General features: G+C 45.5%; 1 protein-coding gene across 1 annotated transcript in view; it reads right to left on the reverse strand.

Annotated features, from left to right (window-relative positions):
* The window catches only part of BSCL2 (BSCL2 lipid droplet biogenesis associated, seipin), a 28,963-nt gene extending 13,162 nt beyond the window's left edge, over positions 1-15,801 (reverse strand). The window contains exons 1-5 of the mRNA XM_058861467.1: positions 15,739-15,801; positions 15,060-15,228; positions 12,493-12,574; positions 7,026-7,169; positions 878-1,012 (exon numbers count right to left, since the gene is read on the reverse strand). Of these exons, the coding sequence (XP_058717450.1) occupies positions 878-1,012; positions 7,026-7,169; positions 12,493-12,574; positions 15,060-15,228; positions 15,739-15,763 (555 nt within the window). The 5' untranslated portion in view covers positions 15,764-15,801. The remainder of the gene's footprint in view (positions 1-877; positions 1,013-7,025; positions 7,170-12,492; positions 12,575-15,059; positions 15,229-15,738) is intronic.
* Positions 15,802-17,634: the final 1,833 nt, after the last annotated feature.

Raw genomic sequence — 17,634 nt, forward strand, 5'->3', positions numbered from 1 at the left:
CCCCAGGACCCCCAAAGTGACCCCAGGGACCCCCAGGACCCCCCAAAGTGACCCCAGGCCCCCCCAGGACCCCCCAGGACCCCCCAGGACCCCCAAAGTGACCCCAGGGACCCCCAGGACCCCCCAAAGTGACCCCAGGACCCCCCAAAGTGACCCCAGGGACCCCAAAGTGACCCCAGGGACCCCCAAATGACCCCAGGACCCCCCAAAGTGACCCCAGGGACCCCCAAAGTGACCCCAGGGACCCCCCAGGACCCCCCAAAGTGACCCCAGGACCCCCAAAGTCACCCCAAGTGACCCCAGGACTCCCCAAGTGACCCCAGGGACCCCCCAGTGACCCCAGGGACCCCCAGGACCCCCCAAAGTCCCCCCAGGGACCCCCAGGACCCCCCAAAGTGACCCCAGGCCCCCCCAGGACCCCCCAAAGTGACCCCAGGGACCCCCAGGACCCCCCAAAGTCCCCCCAGGACCCCCCAAATGACCCCAGGACTCCCCCAAGTCCCCCCAAAGTGACCCCAGGACCCCCCAAAGTGACCCCAGGGACCCCCAGGACCCCCCAAAGTGACCCCAGGACCCCCCAAAGTGACCCCAGGGACCCCCCAGGACCCCCCAGGACCCCCCAAAGTGACCCCAGGGACCCCCCAGGACCCCCAAAGTCCCCCCAGGACCCCCCAAAGTGACCCCAGGACCCCCCAGGACCCCCCAAAGTGACCCCAGGACCCCCCAGGACCCCCCAAAGTGACCCCAGGGACCCCCAGGACCCCCCAAAGTGACCCCAGGACCCCCAAAGTGACCCCAGGGACCCCCAGGACCCCCCAGGACCCCCCAAAGTCCCCCCAGGACCCCCCAGGACCCCCCAGACCCCCCCCAGACCCACGGGGTCCTCCCGGTAGCGCCCCAGCAGCTCCAGCTCCAGGGTCTGGCTCTGCTCGGCGAAGCCGCTGAGGAAGAGGAGGGCGAAGGCCGCGGTGTGAAGGGCCCGGAGCAGCCGGGAGCGGTAATGGAGCATGGCCTGGGCACGGAAAGCGCGGGATGGGGGTGAATCCCACCAAAATCCCATCAAATTCCATCAAATCCGATCAAATCCGATCAAATCCAATCAAATCCGATCAAATTCGATCAATTTCAATCAAATCCGATCAAAATCCGATCAAAATCCGATCAAATCTAATCAAAATCCATCCAGATCCAACCAAAATCCCATCAAATTCGATCAAATTCGATCAAATCCGATCAAAATCCGATCAATTTCAATCAAAATCCAATCAAATTCCATCAAATCCGATCAAATTCGATCAAAATCCAATCAAAATCCGATCAAATCCGATCAAATTCGATCAAATCCGATCAAATTCGATCAAATTCGATCAAAATCCAATTAAATCCAACCAAAATCCATCCAGATCCAACCAAAATATGATCAAAATCCATCAAATCCGATCAAATCCGATCAAAATCCATCCAGATCCAACCAAAATCCAATCAAATCCAATCAAATCCAATCAAATCCAACTAAATCCAACCAAAATCCAATCAAAATCCAAGCAAATTCGATCAAAATCCAATCAAATTCGATCAAAATCCAATCAAATTCGATCAAAATCCAATCAAATTCGATCAAATCCGATCAAATCCGATCAAAATCCATCAAATCCGATCAAATCCAACCAAAATCCAATCAAATTTGATCAAAATCAACCAAAATCCGATCAAATCCAATCAAATCCAATCAAATCCAATCAAATCCAACCAAAATCCATCCAGATCCAATCAAATCCAACCAAATTCAACCAAAATCCAATCAAATTTGATCAAATCCAATCAAATCCAATCAAATCCAACCAAATCCAATCAAAATCCAATTAAATTCAATCAAATCCAATCAAATCCAATCAAATCCAATCAAAATCCAATCAAAATTCGATCAAATCCAATCAAAATCCAATCAAATCCGATCAAATCCAATCAAATCCAATCAAATCCAATCAAATCCAATCAAATCCAATCAAATCCAATCAAATCAAATCAAAATCCATCCAGATCCAACCAAAATCCAATCAAATCAAATCAAATTCAATCAAATCCAATCAAAATCCAATCAAATCCAATCAAAATCCAATCAAATCCAATCAAAATCCAATCAAAATCCGATCAAATTCAATCAAATCCAATCAAATTCGATCAAAATCCAATCAAATTCGATCAAAATCCAATCAAATTTGATCAAATCCGATCAAATCCGATCAAATCCGATCAAAATCCAATCAAATTCAATCAAATCCGACCAAAATCCGATCAAAATCCAATCAAATCCGATCAAATTCGATCAAATTCGATCAATTTCAATCAAAATCCGATCAAATTCGATCAAATCCAATCAAATCCAATCAAAATCCATCCAAATCCAACCAAAATCTGATCAAATTCGATCAAATCCGATCAAATCCAATCAAATTCAATCAAATCCAATCAAATCCAATCAAATTCAATCAAATCCAATCAAATCCAATCAAATCCGATCAAATTCAATCAAATCCGATCAAATCCAATCAAAATCCAACCAAAAACCACCCAGATCCAACCAGATCCAATCAAATTCAATCAAATTCGACCAAAATCCAACCAAAATCCATCCAGATCCAATCAAATCCCACAAAAACCAACCAAAATCCATCCAAATCCACCCAAAAACCATCCAGATCCAACCAGATCCCACAAAATCCAATCAAATCCAATCAAATTCAACCAAAATCCAACCAAAATCCAATCAAATTCGATCAAAATCCAATCAAATTCCATCAAATCCGATAAAAATCCAATCAAATCCAATCAAATCCAATCAAAATCCAACCAGATCCAATCAAATCCAATCAAATCCAATCAAATCCGATCAAAATCCAATCAAATCCGATCAAATTCGATCAAATTCGATCAATTTCAATCAAAATCCGATCAAATTCGATCAAATCCAATCAAATCCAATCAAAATCCATCCAAATCCAACCAAAATCTGATCAAATTCGATCAAATCCGATCAAATCCAATCAAATCCAATCAAATCCGATCAAAATCCAATCAAATCCGATCAAATTCGATCAAATTCGATCAATTTCAATCAAAATCTGATCAAATTCGATCAAATCCGATCAAATCCAATCAAATTCAATCAAATCCAATCAAATCCAATGAAATCCAACCAAAATCCATCCAGATCCGACCAAAATCCGATCAAATTCGATCAAATCCAATCAAAATCCAATCAAATCCAATCAAATCCAATCAAATTCAATCAAATCCAATCAAATTCAATCAAATCCAATCAAATCCAATCAAAATCCAATCAAATCCAATCAAATTCGATCAAATCCAATCAAATCCGACCAAAATCCGATCAAATCCAATCAAATCCAATCAAATCCAATCAAATCCGACCAAAATCCGATCAAATCCAATCAAATCCAATCAAATCCAATCAAATCCAATCAAATTCAATCAAATCCAATCAAATTCAATCAAATCCAATCAAATCCAATCAAATCCAATCAAATCCAATCAAATCCGATCAAATCCAATCAAATCCAATCAAAATCCATCCAGATCCAACCAAAATCCAATCAAATTCGATCAAATCCAACCAAAATCCAATCAAATCCAATCAAATCCAATCAAATCCAATCAAATCCAATCAAATTCGATCAAATTCGATCAAATCCAATCAAAATCCAATCAAATCCAATCAAATCCAATCAAATCCAATCAAATCCGATCAAATCCGATCAAATCCAATCAAATCCAATCAAATCCAATCAAATTCGATCAAATCCAATCAAATTCGATCAAATCCAATCAAAATCCAATCAAATCCAATCAAATCCAATCAAATCCAATCAAATCCGACCAAAATCCAATCAAATCCAATCAAATCCAATCAAATCCAATCAAAATCCAACTAAATCCAATCAAATCCAATCAAATCCGATCAAAATCCATCAAATCCAATCAAATCCAATCAAAATCCAATCAAATCCAATCAAAATCCAATCAAAATCCGATCAAATTCGATCAAATCCGATCAAAATCCGATCAAAATCCAATCAAATCCAATCAAATCCAATCAAATCCAATCAAATCCAATCAAATCCAACTAAATCCAACCAAAATCCAATCAAATCCGATCAAATTCAACCAAAATCCAACCAAAATTCAATCAAATCCAATCAAATCCAATCAAAATCCAATCAAAATCCATCAAATCCAATCAAAATCCAATCAAAATCCAATTAAATCCAATCAAATCCAATCAAATCCAATCAAATTCGACCAAATCCAACCAAATTCAATCAAAATCCAATCAAAATCCAATCAAATCCAATCAAATCCAATCAAAATCCAATCAAAATCCAATCAAATCCAATCAAATTCAATCAAATCCAATCAAAATCCAATCAAAATCCAATCAAATCCAATCAAATCCAATCAAAATTCAATAAAATCCAATCAAATCCAACCAAAATCCAATCAAATCCAACCAAAATCCGATCAAATCCAATCAAATCCGATCAAAATTCAATAAAATCCAATCAAATCCAATCAAATCCAATCAAATCCAATCAAATCCGATCAAAATCCAATCAAATCCAACCAAAATCCGACCAAAATCCAATCAAATTCAACCAAATTCAACCAAAATCCAATCAAATCCAATCAAAATCCATCCAGATCCCACCTAAATCCAACCAAAATCCAACCAAAATCCAATCAAATCCAATCAAATTCCATCAAATCCGATCAAAATCCGATCAAAATCCGATCAAAATCCGATCAAATCCGATCAAAATCCGATCAAATCCGATCAAATCCGATCAAATCCAATCAAAATCAACCAAAATCCAATCAAATCCAATCAAATCCGATCAAATCCAACCAAAATCCAATCAAATCCGATCAAATCCAATCAAATCCGATCAAATCCAATCAAATCCAATCAAATTCGATCAAATCCAATCAAATCCGATCAAATCCAATCAAATCCAATCAAATCCAATCAAATTCGATGAAATCCAATCAAATTCAATCAAATCCAATCAAATCCAATCAAATCCAACCCAAATCCAATCAAATCCAATCAAAATCCAATCAAATCCATCCAAATCCAATCAAAATCCAATCAAATCCAATCAAATCCAATCAAATCCGATCAAATCCGATCAAATCCGATCAAATCCGATCAAATCCAATCAAATCCGATCAAATCCGATCAAATCCGATCAAATCCGATCAAATCCAATCAAATCCAATCAAATCCAATCAAAATCCGATCAAATCCGATCAAATCCGATCAAATCCGATCAAATCCGATCAAATCCGATCAAATCCAATCAAATCCAATCAAATCCAATCAAAATCCGATCAAATCCAATCAAAATCCAATGAAATCCGATCAAATCCGATCAAATCCAATCAAATCCAATCAAATCCAATCAAATCCAATCAAATCCAATCAAATCCAATCAAATCCAATCAAATCCAATCAAATCCGATCAAATTCAATCAAATCCAATCAAATTCAATCAAAATCCAATCAAATCCAATCAAAATCCAATCAAATCCAATCAAATTCGATCAAATCCAATCAAATCCAATCAAATTCAATCAAATCCAATCAAATCCAATCAAATCCAATCAAATCCGATCAAATCCAATCAAATCCAATCAAAATCCAATCAAATCCAATCAAATCCAAATAAAATCCATCCAGATCCACCAAAAATCCCACCGATATTCCCGATATTCCCGATACAATTCCTGATATTCCCGATATTCCCAATATTCCCGATACAATTCCTGATATTCCCGATATTCCCGATATTCCTGATATTCCCAATATTCCCAATATTCCCATTCCCGATATTCCCAATATTCCCAATATTCCCGATATTCCCAATATTCCCAATATTCCCGACATTCCCGATATTCCCGATATTCCCAATATTCCCAATATTCCCAATATTCCCAATATTCCCAATATTCCCAATGTTCCCAATATTCCCGATACAATTCCCGATATTCCCGACATTCCCGATATTCCCGACATTCCCGATATTCCCAATATTCCTGATATTCCCGATATTCCCAACATTCCCAACATTCCCAATATTCCCAATATTCCCAATATTCCCAATATTCCCAATATTCCCAATATTCCCAATATTCCCAATGTTCCCGATATTCCCAATATTCCCAATATTCCCGATATTCCCGATATTCCCAATATTCCCAATATTCCCAATGTTCCCAATATTCCCGATATTCCCGATATTCCCGATATTCCCGATATTCCCAATATTCCCAATATTCCCGATATTCCCGATACAATTCCCGATATTCCCGATATTCCCGATATTCCCGATATTCCCGATATTCCCGATACAATTCCCAATATTCCCAATATTCCCGATATTCCCGATATTCCCGACATTCCCGATATTCCCGATACAATTCCCGATATTCCCGATATTCCCGATATTCCCAACATTCCCGATATTCCCGATACAATTCCCGATATTCCCGATATTCCCAATATTCCCATTCCCAATATTCCCAATATTCCCGATATTCCCGATATTCCCGATATTCCCGATATTCCCGATATTCCCGATATTCCCGATACAATTCCCGACATTCCCGATATTCCCAATATTCCCGATATTCCCGATATTCCCGATGTTCCCGATATTCCCGATATTCCCGATACAATTCCCGATATTCCCGATATTCCCGGTATCACTCACGGATCGGGAAGCCGTTGCCAGGGTTTTCCCTCCGTTCCCGTAGCACGTCAGCCTCACCATGAACATCCCGATATTCCCGATATTCCCGATATTCCCGATATTCCCGATATTCCCGATATTCCCGATATTCCCGATATTCCCAATATTCCCAATATTCCCATTCCCAATATTCCCAATATTCCCGATATTCCCGATATTCCCGATATTCCCGATACAATTCCCGGTATCACTCACGGATCTGGAGGCCGTTGCCAGGGTTTTCCCTCCGTTCCCGTAGAGCCTCAGCCTCACCATGAACATCCCGAGCTCGCGATTCACCGGAGACTCCGGCAGCTCCAGCTCCAGAGAGATCCGGTACAGCTGCCCGTACAGCAACACCTGGAAATTCCCAAAGAATTCCCAAAGAATTCCCAAAAAATCCTAAATTCCCAAAAAAATCCCAAATTCCCAAATTCCCAAATTCCCAGAGAGATCCGGTACAGCTGCCCGTAGAGCAACACCTGGAAATTCCCAAATTCCCAAAGAATTCCCAAAGAATTCCCAAAAAATCCCAAATTCCCAAATTCCCAGAGAGATCCGGTACAGCTGCCCGTACAGCAACACCTGGACAGGAATATTCCCAAATTCCCAAAGAATTCCCAAAAAATCCCAAAAAATCCCAAATTCCCAAATTCCCAAATTCCCAAATTCCCAAAAAATCCCAAATTCCCAAATTCCCAGAGAGATCCGGTACAGCTGCCCGTACAGCAACACCTGGAAATTCCCAAATTCCCAAAGAATTCCCAAATAAATCCCAAAAAATCCCCAAATTCCCAAATTCCCAAATTCCCAAATAAATCCCAAAAAATCCCAAATTCCCAGAGAGATCCGGTACAGCTGCCCGTACAGCAACACCTGGAAAATTCCCAAAGAATTCCCAAATTCCCAAAAAATCCCCAAATTCCCAAAGAATTCCCAAATTCCCAAATTCCCAGAGAGATCCGGTACAGCTGCCCGTACAGCAACACCTGGAAATTCCCAAAGAATTCCCAAAGAATTCCCAAAAAAATCCCCAAATTCCCAAAGAATTCCCAAAAAATCCCGAATTCCCAAAGAATTCCCAAATTCCCAAAAAATTCCCAAATTCCCAAATAAATCCCAAATAAATTCCCAAATTCCCAAAGAATTCCCAAAAAATCCCGAATTCCCAAATTCCCAGAGAGATCCGGTACAGCTGCCCGTAGAGCAACACCTGGAAATTCCCAAAGAATTCCCAAATCATTCCCAAATCATTCCCAAATCATTCCCAAATTCCCAAATAAATCCCAAATTCCCAAATTCCCAAATAAATCCCAAATTCCCAAATTCCCAAATAAATCCCAAATTCCCAAATTCCCAGAGAGATCCGGTACAGCCGCCCGTACAGCAACACCTGGAAATTCCCAAATTCCCAAATAATTCCCAAATTCCCAAATTATTCCCAAATTCCCAAATTCCCGAATTCCCAGAGAGATCCGGTACAGCTGCCCGTAGAGCAACACCTGGAAATTCCCAAATTCCCAAAGAATTCCCAAAGAATTCCCAAATAAATCCCAAATTCCCAAAGAATTCCCCAAAAAATCCCCAAATTCCCAAAGAATTCCCAAATAAATCCCAAATTCCCAGAGAGATCCGGTACAGCTGCCCATAGAGCAACACCTGGAAAATTCCCAAAGAATTCCCAAAGAATTCCCAAAGAATTCCCAAATTCCCAAAAAAATCCCCAAATTCCCAAAAAAATCCCAAATTCCCAGAGAGATCCGGTACAGCTGCCCGTACAGCAACACCTGGAAAATTCCCAAAGAATTCCCAAATAAATCCCAAATAAATCCCAAATTCCCAAAAAAATCCCAAATTCCCAAAGAATTCCCAAATTCTCAAAGAATTCCCAAATTCCCAGAGAGATCCGGTACAGCTGCCCGTACAGCAACACCTGGACGGGAACATTCCCAAAGAATTCCCAAAAAATCCCCAAATTCCCAGAGAGATCCGGTACAGCTGCCCGTAGAGCAACACCTGGAAATTCCCAAAGAATTCCCAAAGAATTCCCAAAAAATCCCCAGATTCCCAAATTCCCAAAGAATTCCCAAATCATTCCCAAATTCCCAGAGAGATCCGGTACAGCTGCCCATAGAGCAACACCTGGAAATTCCCAAAAAATTCCCAAATTCCCAAAAAATCCCAAATTCCCAAATTCCCAAAGAATTCCCAAAAAATCCCAAATTCCCAAATTCCCAGAGAGATCCGGTACAGCTGCCCGTAGAGCAACACCTGGAAATTCCCAAAGAATTCCCAAAGAATTCCCAAAAAATCCCAAATTCCCAAATTCCCAAATAAATCCCAAATCATTCCCAAATTCCCAAATTCCCAGAGAGATCCGGTACAGCTGCCCGTACAGCAACACCTGGAAATTCCCAAAGAATTCCCAAATTCCCAAAAAATCCCCAAATTCCCAAAGAATTCCCAAAAAATCCCCAAATTCCCAAAGAATTCCCAAAAAATCCCAAATTCCCAAAGAATTCCCAAAAAATCCCCAAATTCCCAAATTCCCAGAGAGATCCGGTACAGCTGCCCGTAGAGCAACACCTGGAAATTCCCAAAGAATTCCCAAAGAATTCCCAAATAAATCCCAAATTCCCAAAAAATCCCCAAATTCCCAAAGAATTCCCAAAAAATCCCCAAATTCCCAAATTCCCAGAGAGATCCGGTACAGCTGCCCGTACAGCAACACCTGGAAATTCCCAAAGAATTCCCAAAGAATTCCCAAATAAATCCCAAATTCCCAAATTCCCAAATTCCCAGAGAGATCCGGTACAGCTGCCCGTAGAGCAGCACCTGGAAATTCCCAAAGAATTCCCAAAAAATCCCCAAATTCCCAAATTCCCAAATAAATCCCAAATTCCCAAATTCCCAAAAAATCCCAAATTCCCAGAGAGATCCGGTACAGCTGCCCGTACAGCAACACCTGGAAATTCCCAAATCATTCCCAAATCATTCCCAAATAATTCCCAAATTATTCCCAAAAAATTCCCAATTTTTTTTGACATTTTGACCCTGAATGTCCCAAATTTTTGGGATATTTTTGCCCCAGATCCCTCAAATTTTTTGGGATATTTTCCCCCCCAAATACCCAAATTTTTGGGATACTTTTGCCCCAAATCCCCCAAATTTTTGGGATAAAATCCCCACATTTTTTGGATATTTTTCCCCCAGATCCCCAAATTTTTGGGATATTTTTGCCCAGAATCCCTCAAATTTTTAGGATATTTTTGCCCCCAAATCCCCAAATTTTTGGGATATTTTGACCCCAAATCCTTCAAATTTTGGGGATATTTTTGACTCCAAATCCCCAAATTTTTGGGATATTTTGACCCCGAATCCCACAAATTTTTTAGGATATTTTGACCCCAACCCCCCCAAATTTTTGGGATATTTTTGCCCCCAAATCCCCAAATTTTTGGGATAAAATCCCCAAATTTTTTGGGATAAAATCCCCAAATTTTTTGGGATATTTTGATCCCAAATCCCCCAAATTTTTTAGGATATTTTCACTCCACATCCCAAAATTTTTTAGGATATTTTTGCCCCCAAATCCCCAAATTTTTGGGATAAAATCCCCAAATTTTTGGGATAAAATCCCCAAATTTTTGGGATATTTTGCCCCCAAATCCTCCAAATTTTTTGGATATTTTTGCCCCACACCCCCCAAATTTTTTAGGATATTTTCACTCCACATCCCAAAATTTTTTAGGATATTTTTGCCCCCAAATCCCCAAATTTTTGGGAAAAAATCCCCAAATTTTTGGGATATTTTGACCCAAATCCCTCAAATTTTTGGGATATTTTTGCCCCCAAATCCTCCAAATTTTTTGGATATTTTTGCCTCAAATCCCCAAATTTTTGGGATAAAATCCCCAAATTTTTGGGATATTTTGACCCCAAATCCCCAAATTTTTGGGATAAAATCCCCAAATTTTGGGGATATTTTGGCCCCAAATCCCCAAATTTTTGGGATATTTTCCCCCCCAAATCCCCAAATTTTTGGGATATTTTGACCCCAACCCCCCCAAATTTTGGGATATTTTTGCCCCCAAATCCCCAATTTTTTGGGATAAAATCCCCAAATTTTGGGATAAAATCCCCAAATTTTGGGGATATTTTGCCCCAAATCCCTCAAATTTTTGGGATATTTTTGCCCCCAAATCCTCCAAATTTTTTGGATATTTTTGCCCCCAAATCCCCAAATTTTTGGGATATTTTGACCCCAAATCCCCCAAATTTTTGGGATATTTTTGCCCCAAATCCCCCAAATTTTTGGGATATTTTGACCCCGAATCCCACAAATTTTTTAGGATATTTTTGCCCCAGATCCCTCAAATTTTGGGGATATTTTTGACTCCAAATCCCCAAATTTTTGGGATATTTTTGCCCCCAAATCCCCCAAATTTTTGGGATAAAATCCCCAAATTTTTGGGATATTTTGACTCCAAATCCCCAAATTTTTGGGATATTTTCCCCCCCAAATCCCCAAATTTTTGGGATATTTTTGCCCCCAAACCCCTCAAATTTTTAGGATATTTTGCCCCCAACCCCCCCCAAATTTTTGGGATATTTTTGCCCCCAAACCCTCCAAATTTTTTGGATATTTTTGCCCCCAATTCCCCAAATTTTTGGGATAAAATCCCCAAATTTTTGGGATATTTTGACACAAATCCCTCAAATTTTTGGGATATTTTTGCCCCCAAATCCTCCAAATTTTTTTGATATTTTTGCCTCACATCCCCAAATTTTTGGGATAAAATCCCCAAATTTTTGGGATATTTTGCCCCAAAATTCCCCAAATTTTTTGGGATATTTTTGCCCCACATCCCCCAAATTTTTGGGATAAAATCCCCAAATTTTTGGGATATTTTGCCCCCAAATCCCCCAAATTTTTGGGATAAAATCCCCACATTTTTTGGATATTTTTCCCCCAGATCCCCAAATTTTTGGGATATTTTTGCCCAGAATCCCCCAAATTTTTGGGATATTTTGACTCCAAATCCTCCAAATTTTTGGGATATTTTGACTCAAAATTCCCCAAACTTTTGGGATATTTTTGCCCCCAAATCCTCCAAATTTTTTGGATATTTTTGCCCCCAGTTCCCCAAATTTTTGGGATAAAATCCCCAAATTTTTGGGATATTTTGACCCAAATCCCTCAAATTTTGGGGATATTTTTGACTCCAAATCCCCAAATTTTTGGGATATTTTTGCCCCCAAATCCCCAAATTTTTGGGATAAAATCCCCAAATTTTGGGGATATTTTGACCCCAAATCCCCCAATTTTTGGGATATTTTTGCCCCCAAATCCCCAAATTTTTGGGATAAAATCCCCAAATTTTTGGGATATTTTGACCCCAACCCCCTCAAATTTTTGGGATATTTTTGCCCCCAAATCCCCAAATTTTTGGGATAAAATCCCCAAATTTTGGGGATATTTTGACCCAAAATTCCCCAGTTTTTTTTTATATTTTTGCCCTCAAATCCCCAAGTTTTCGGGATAAAATCCCCAAATTTTTGGGATAAAATCCCCAAATTTTGGGGATATTTTGACCCAAAATTCCCCAATTTTTTGGGATATTTTTGCCCCTCCTCCCCCATTTTTTGGGGTCATTTCCAGGGAATTTGGGGTTTCCGGAACCTTCTCGCGGTGCTCCCCCAGCAGGGAGACGTTGGCCGAGGGGAAGGAGCAGAGCTCGGGGCCGGGGCGCTCGCAGTCGGACCTGGGGGGACAAAATTGGGGTCAGGACAGAGGAATTTGGGGTTGGAAACCCAAAAAACCCCAAAAAAACCCAAAAAAAACAAAAAAAACAAAAAAAACACCAAAAAAAACCAAAAAAACAAAAAAAAAAACCCCCAAAAAACCCCAAAAAACCAAAAAAAAACCCCAAAAACCCACAAAAAATCAAAAAAACCCCCAAAAACCCCCAAAAAAGCACCAAATAAACCCCAAAAAACCAAAAAAAACCCCCAAAAAAAACCCAAAAAACCCAAAAAAAACCCCAAAAAAGCACCAAAAAACCCAAAAAAACCCAAAAAAACCCCAAAAAAACCCCAAAAAAACCAAAAAAAACCACCAAAAAACCCCCAAAAACCCCCAAAAAACCCCAAAAAACCCAGAAAAAATCCCCAAAAAAACCCTCAAAAAAAAAAACCCCCAAAAAATCCCAAAACCCCAAAAATCCCCCCTAAAATCCCCAAAAAAACCCAAAAAAAACCCCCCAAAAAAACAAAAAAAAAACACCAAAAAACACCAAAAAAAAAACCAAAAAACCCCCAAAAAAATCCCAAAAATCCTCCCTAAAATCCCCAAAAAACACCCAAAACCCCCCAAAAACCCCAAAAGTTCCAACCCCCCCCAAAATCCTCCAAAAAAACCCAAAAATCCCGAAAAACCCCAAAAAACCCCAAACTTCCAAAATCCCCCAAAACCCAAAAAAGACCCCCAAAAATCCAAAAAAAACCCCAAAACGCCCCCAAACCCCCCCAACCTCCCTAAAACCCAAAAAAGCACCCAAAAGAACCCCCAAAAATCCAAAACCCCCCCAAAAAACCCCAAAAAACCCCCTCAAACTTCCCTCCCCCAAAAAAAACCCAAAACACCCCAAAAAACCCCAAAAACCCAAAAAAAAAACCCCAAAAAACCCCAAAACACCCCAGAAATTCCTGGGGTTCCCAAACAGCCCCAAATTCCCCTGCTGGGCACATCTGGGACACACCTGGGCACCCCAAATTCCCCTCCTGGACACATCTGGACACACCTGGACACACCTGAGGGTGCCTAAACCCACCCTCAGCTTCACCTGGACACACCTGGACACACCTGGACCCCCAAATTCTCCTCCTGGACACACCTGAACCCCTCCCAGGTGCTCCTGGGCACACCTGAACCCCCAAAACCCCTGCTGGACACACCTGGACACACCTGGGCACACCTGAGGGTGCCTAAACCCACCCAGGTTCACCTGGACACACCTGGACACACCTGGACACATCTGGACACCCCAAATTCCCCTCCTGGACACATCTGGACACACCTGAGGCAGGTACCCAATGCCCCTCCCCCCTCACCTGAGGGCCAGGTCCCCTCCCCCCATTACCTGAAGCCCAGGTACCCCCCAGGTGCCCCCCAGATGTTCTCACCTGAAGCCCAGATGTTCCCAGATGTGTTCTCACCTGAAGCCCAGGTGCACAGGTCTCAGCACAGCCGCCGTGGGCAGGTCAGGAGCCCATCCCCCCTCACCCCAGATGTTCCCCAGGTGTTCCCAGGTACCCCCAGATGTTCCAGCTGTTCCCAGCTGTTCCCCAGATGTTCCAGATGTTCTCCAGCTGTTCTCACCTGAACCCCAGGTGTACCAGGCACAGCACGGCCGCCGTGGGCAGGCCAGGAGCCCATCCCCCCTCACCCCAGATGTTCTCACCTGAACCCCACATGTTCCCCAGGTACCCCAGATGTTCCAGCTGTCCCCAGATGTTCCCCAGATGTTCTCACCTGAATCCCAGGTGCACCGGTCTCAGCACAGCCGCCGTGGGCAGGTCAGGAGCCCATCCCCCCTCACCCCAGGTGTTCTCACCTGAACCCCAGATGTTCCCCAGATACCCCAGGTGTCCCCAGATGTTCCCCAGGTACCCCAGATGTTCCCCAGCTGTTCCAGGTGTGTTCTCACCTGAACTCCAGGTGCACAGGTCTCAGCACAGCCGCCGTGGGCAGGTCAAGAGCCCATCCCCCCTCACCCCAGATGTTCCCCAGGTACCCCCAGATGTTCCCAGATGTTCCCCACATGTTCCAGCTGTTCCAGATGTTCCCCAGCTGTTCCAGATGTTCTCACCTGAAGCCCAGGTGTGTTCTCACCTGAATCCCAGGTGCACAGGTCTCAGCACAGCCGCCGTGGGCAGGTCAGGAGCCCATCCCCCCTCACCCCAGCTGTTCCCCAGGTACCCCCAGATGTTCCAGCTGTACCCCAGGTGTTCCCCAGCTGTTCCCAGATGTTCTCCAGATGTTCTCACCTGAATCCCAGGTGCACAGGTCTCAGCACAGCCGCCGTGGGCAGGTCAGGAGCCCATCCCCCCTCACCCCAGCTGTTCCCCAGGTGTTCCCCAGGTGTTCCCCAGGTACCCCCAGCTGTACCCCACATGTTCCCAGCTGTTCCCCAGATGTTCCCCAGATGTTCCCCAGGTGTTCCAGATGTTCCCCAGATGTTCACTCACCTGAACTCCAGGTGCACAGGTCTCAGCACGGCCGCCGTGGGCAGGTAGGCCCAGTAGAAGGAGCCGTAGAGGAAAATCGAAGCCCAGAGCAGGAGCAGGGCCAGGCTGAGCCCCAGAGCCCCCCGGAGCAGCACCCGGCGAGCCCCCAGACCCAAACGGGACCCCCAACCTGGGGGGAGACCCCCGGGGGACATCGGGGGGTCCTGGGGGGTCCTGGGGGGTCCTGGGGGGGTCAGGACAGAGCCCCCAGACCCAAATGAGACCCCCAGCCTGGGGGGAGACCCCCGGGGGACATCGGGGGGTCCTGGGGGGGTCCTGGGGGGTCCTGGGGGGTCCTGTGGGGTCCTGGGGGGTCCTGGGGGGTCACAGGGGTCAGGACAGAGCCCCCAGACCCAAACGGGACCCCCAACCTGGGGGGAGACCCCCGGGGGACATCGGGGGGTCCTGGGGGGTCCTGGGGGGGTCCTGGGGGGTCCTGGGGGGTCACAGGGGTCAGGGCAGAGCCCCCAGACCCAAACGGGACCCCCAACCTGGGGGGAGACCCCCGGGGGACATCGGGGGGTCCTGGGGGGTCCTGGGGGGGTCCTGGGGGTCCTGGGGGGTCCTGGGGGGGTCATGAAGGGTCAGGGGGGTCCTGGGGGTCAGGACAGAGCCCCCAGACCCAAACGGGACCCCCAACCTGGGGGGAGGGACCCAGGGGACATCGGGGGGTCCTGGGGGGTCCTGGGGGGTCACAGGGGGGTCCTGGGGGGGTCCTGGGGGGTCCTGGGGGGGGTCACAGGGGTCAGGACAGAGCCCCCAGACCCAAACGGGACCCCCAAGCTGGGGGGAGGGACCCAGGGGACATCGGGGGGTCCTGGGGGGTCCTGGGGGGTCCTGGGGGGGTCCTGGGGGGTCCTGGGGGGGTTTTGGGGGTCCTGGGGGGGTCCTGGGGGGTCACAGGGGTCACAGGGGTCAGGACAGAGCCCCCAGACCCAAACGGGACCCCCAGCCCGGGGGGAGACCCCTGGGGGACATCGGGGGGTCCTGGGGGGTCCTGGGGGGTCCTGGGGGGTCCTGGGGGGTCCTGGGGGGGTCAGAGGGGTCACAGGGGTCAGGACAGAGCCCCCAGACCCAAACGGGACCCCCAGCCTGGGGGGAGACCCCCGGGGGACATCGGGGGGTCCTGGGGGGGTCCTGGGGGGTCCTGGGGGGCACACGGGGGGGTTTTGGGGTCCTGGGGAGGTTTTGGGGGTCCTGGGGGGGTCCTGGGGGGTCCTGGGGGGTCCTGGGGGGGTCAGAGGGGTCAGGGGGGTCAGGACAGAGCCCCCAGACCCAAACGGGACCCCCAAGCTGGGGGGAGACCCCCGGGGGACATCGGGGGGGTCCTGGGGGGTCCTGGGGGTCCTGGGGGGTCCTGGGGGGTCCTGGGGGGGTCCTGGGGGGTCCTGGGGGGGTCACAGGGGTCAGGACAGAGCCCCCAGACCCAAACGGGACCCCCAAGCTGGGGGGAGACCCCCGGGGGACATCGGGGGGTCCTGGGGGGTCCTGGGGGGTCCTGGGGGGGTCACAGGGGTCACAGGGGTCAGGACAGAGCCCCCAGACCCAAACGGGACCCCCAACCTGGGGGGAGACCCCTGGGGGACATCGGGGGGTCCTGGGGGGTCCTGGGGGGGTTTTGGGGGGCACAGGGGGGGTCAGGAGGGTTTTGGGGGGTCCTGGGGGGATCCTGGAATCTCCCTGAGGGGATTTTGGGGGTCCCTGAGAGGATTTTGGAGGTCCCTGAATGAATTTGGGGGGTCAGGAGGGGTCAGAACCGAGCCCCCAGACCCAGGGGGAGACCCCTGGGGGTCCTGGGGGGTTTTTGGGGGTCCTGGGGGGTTTTGGGGGTCCTGGGGGGTTTTGGGGGTCCTGGGGGGTTTTGGGGGGTCCAAACCACCCCAGCCCCTCCCCCACAGCCCCTCCAGAACCCCAAATTCCCGCCCCTCCCCCTCCCCCCCAAAAAAATAAATTCTGTGGAAAATCCTCAAAATCCACGGGAAAAACCCCAAATCCTCCCAACCCCAAAATCTCTGGGGAATCCTTAAAATCTTCAACTTTTAAATCCTTAAAATCCTTAAAATCCTTAAAATCCTTTTAAAATCCTTAAAATCCTTAAAATCTTGAACTTTTAAATCCTTAAAATCCTTAAAATCCTTTTAAAATCCTTAAAATCCTTAAAATCTGATTTTTGGGACAGCCCCAAACCCCTCCCCCCGCCCCCAATCCTAAAAATCGGGGCAGAATTCCCGGATTTTTATGGGAAAATCCCTAAAATCCGCGGGAGAATTCCCAAAATTCCCTCCCCAGGACCCCAAAACCCTCAAAATTCCTGAGGAATTCCCAAAATCCGGGAAATTTAAAAAATTAAAAATAAAAAAATTAAAAATTCCAAAGGCGGGAATTTTCCCTCTCCAGGGTGGAAAAATTCCCAAAATTCCCAAAATTCCCATTTTCCAGCCCAAAATCTGGGGGAAAAGCCCCAAATCCCAATAAAAATCCATAAAAAAATCGGGAATTCCCGAAATTCCGGCGTGGGGGGAGGGGAGGGGAGGGA

This window comes from Poecile atricapillus, chromosome 37, assembly GCF_030490865.1.
Source record: "Poecile atricapillus isolate bPoeAtr1 chromosome 37, bPoeAtr1.hap1, whole genome shotgun sequence".
In the NCBI taxonomy this organism is placed as follows: domain Eukaryota; kingdom Metazoa; phylum Chordata; class Aves; order Passeriformes; family Paridae; genus Poecile; species Poecile atricapillus.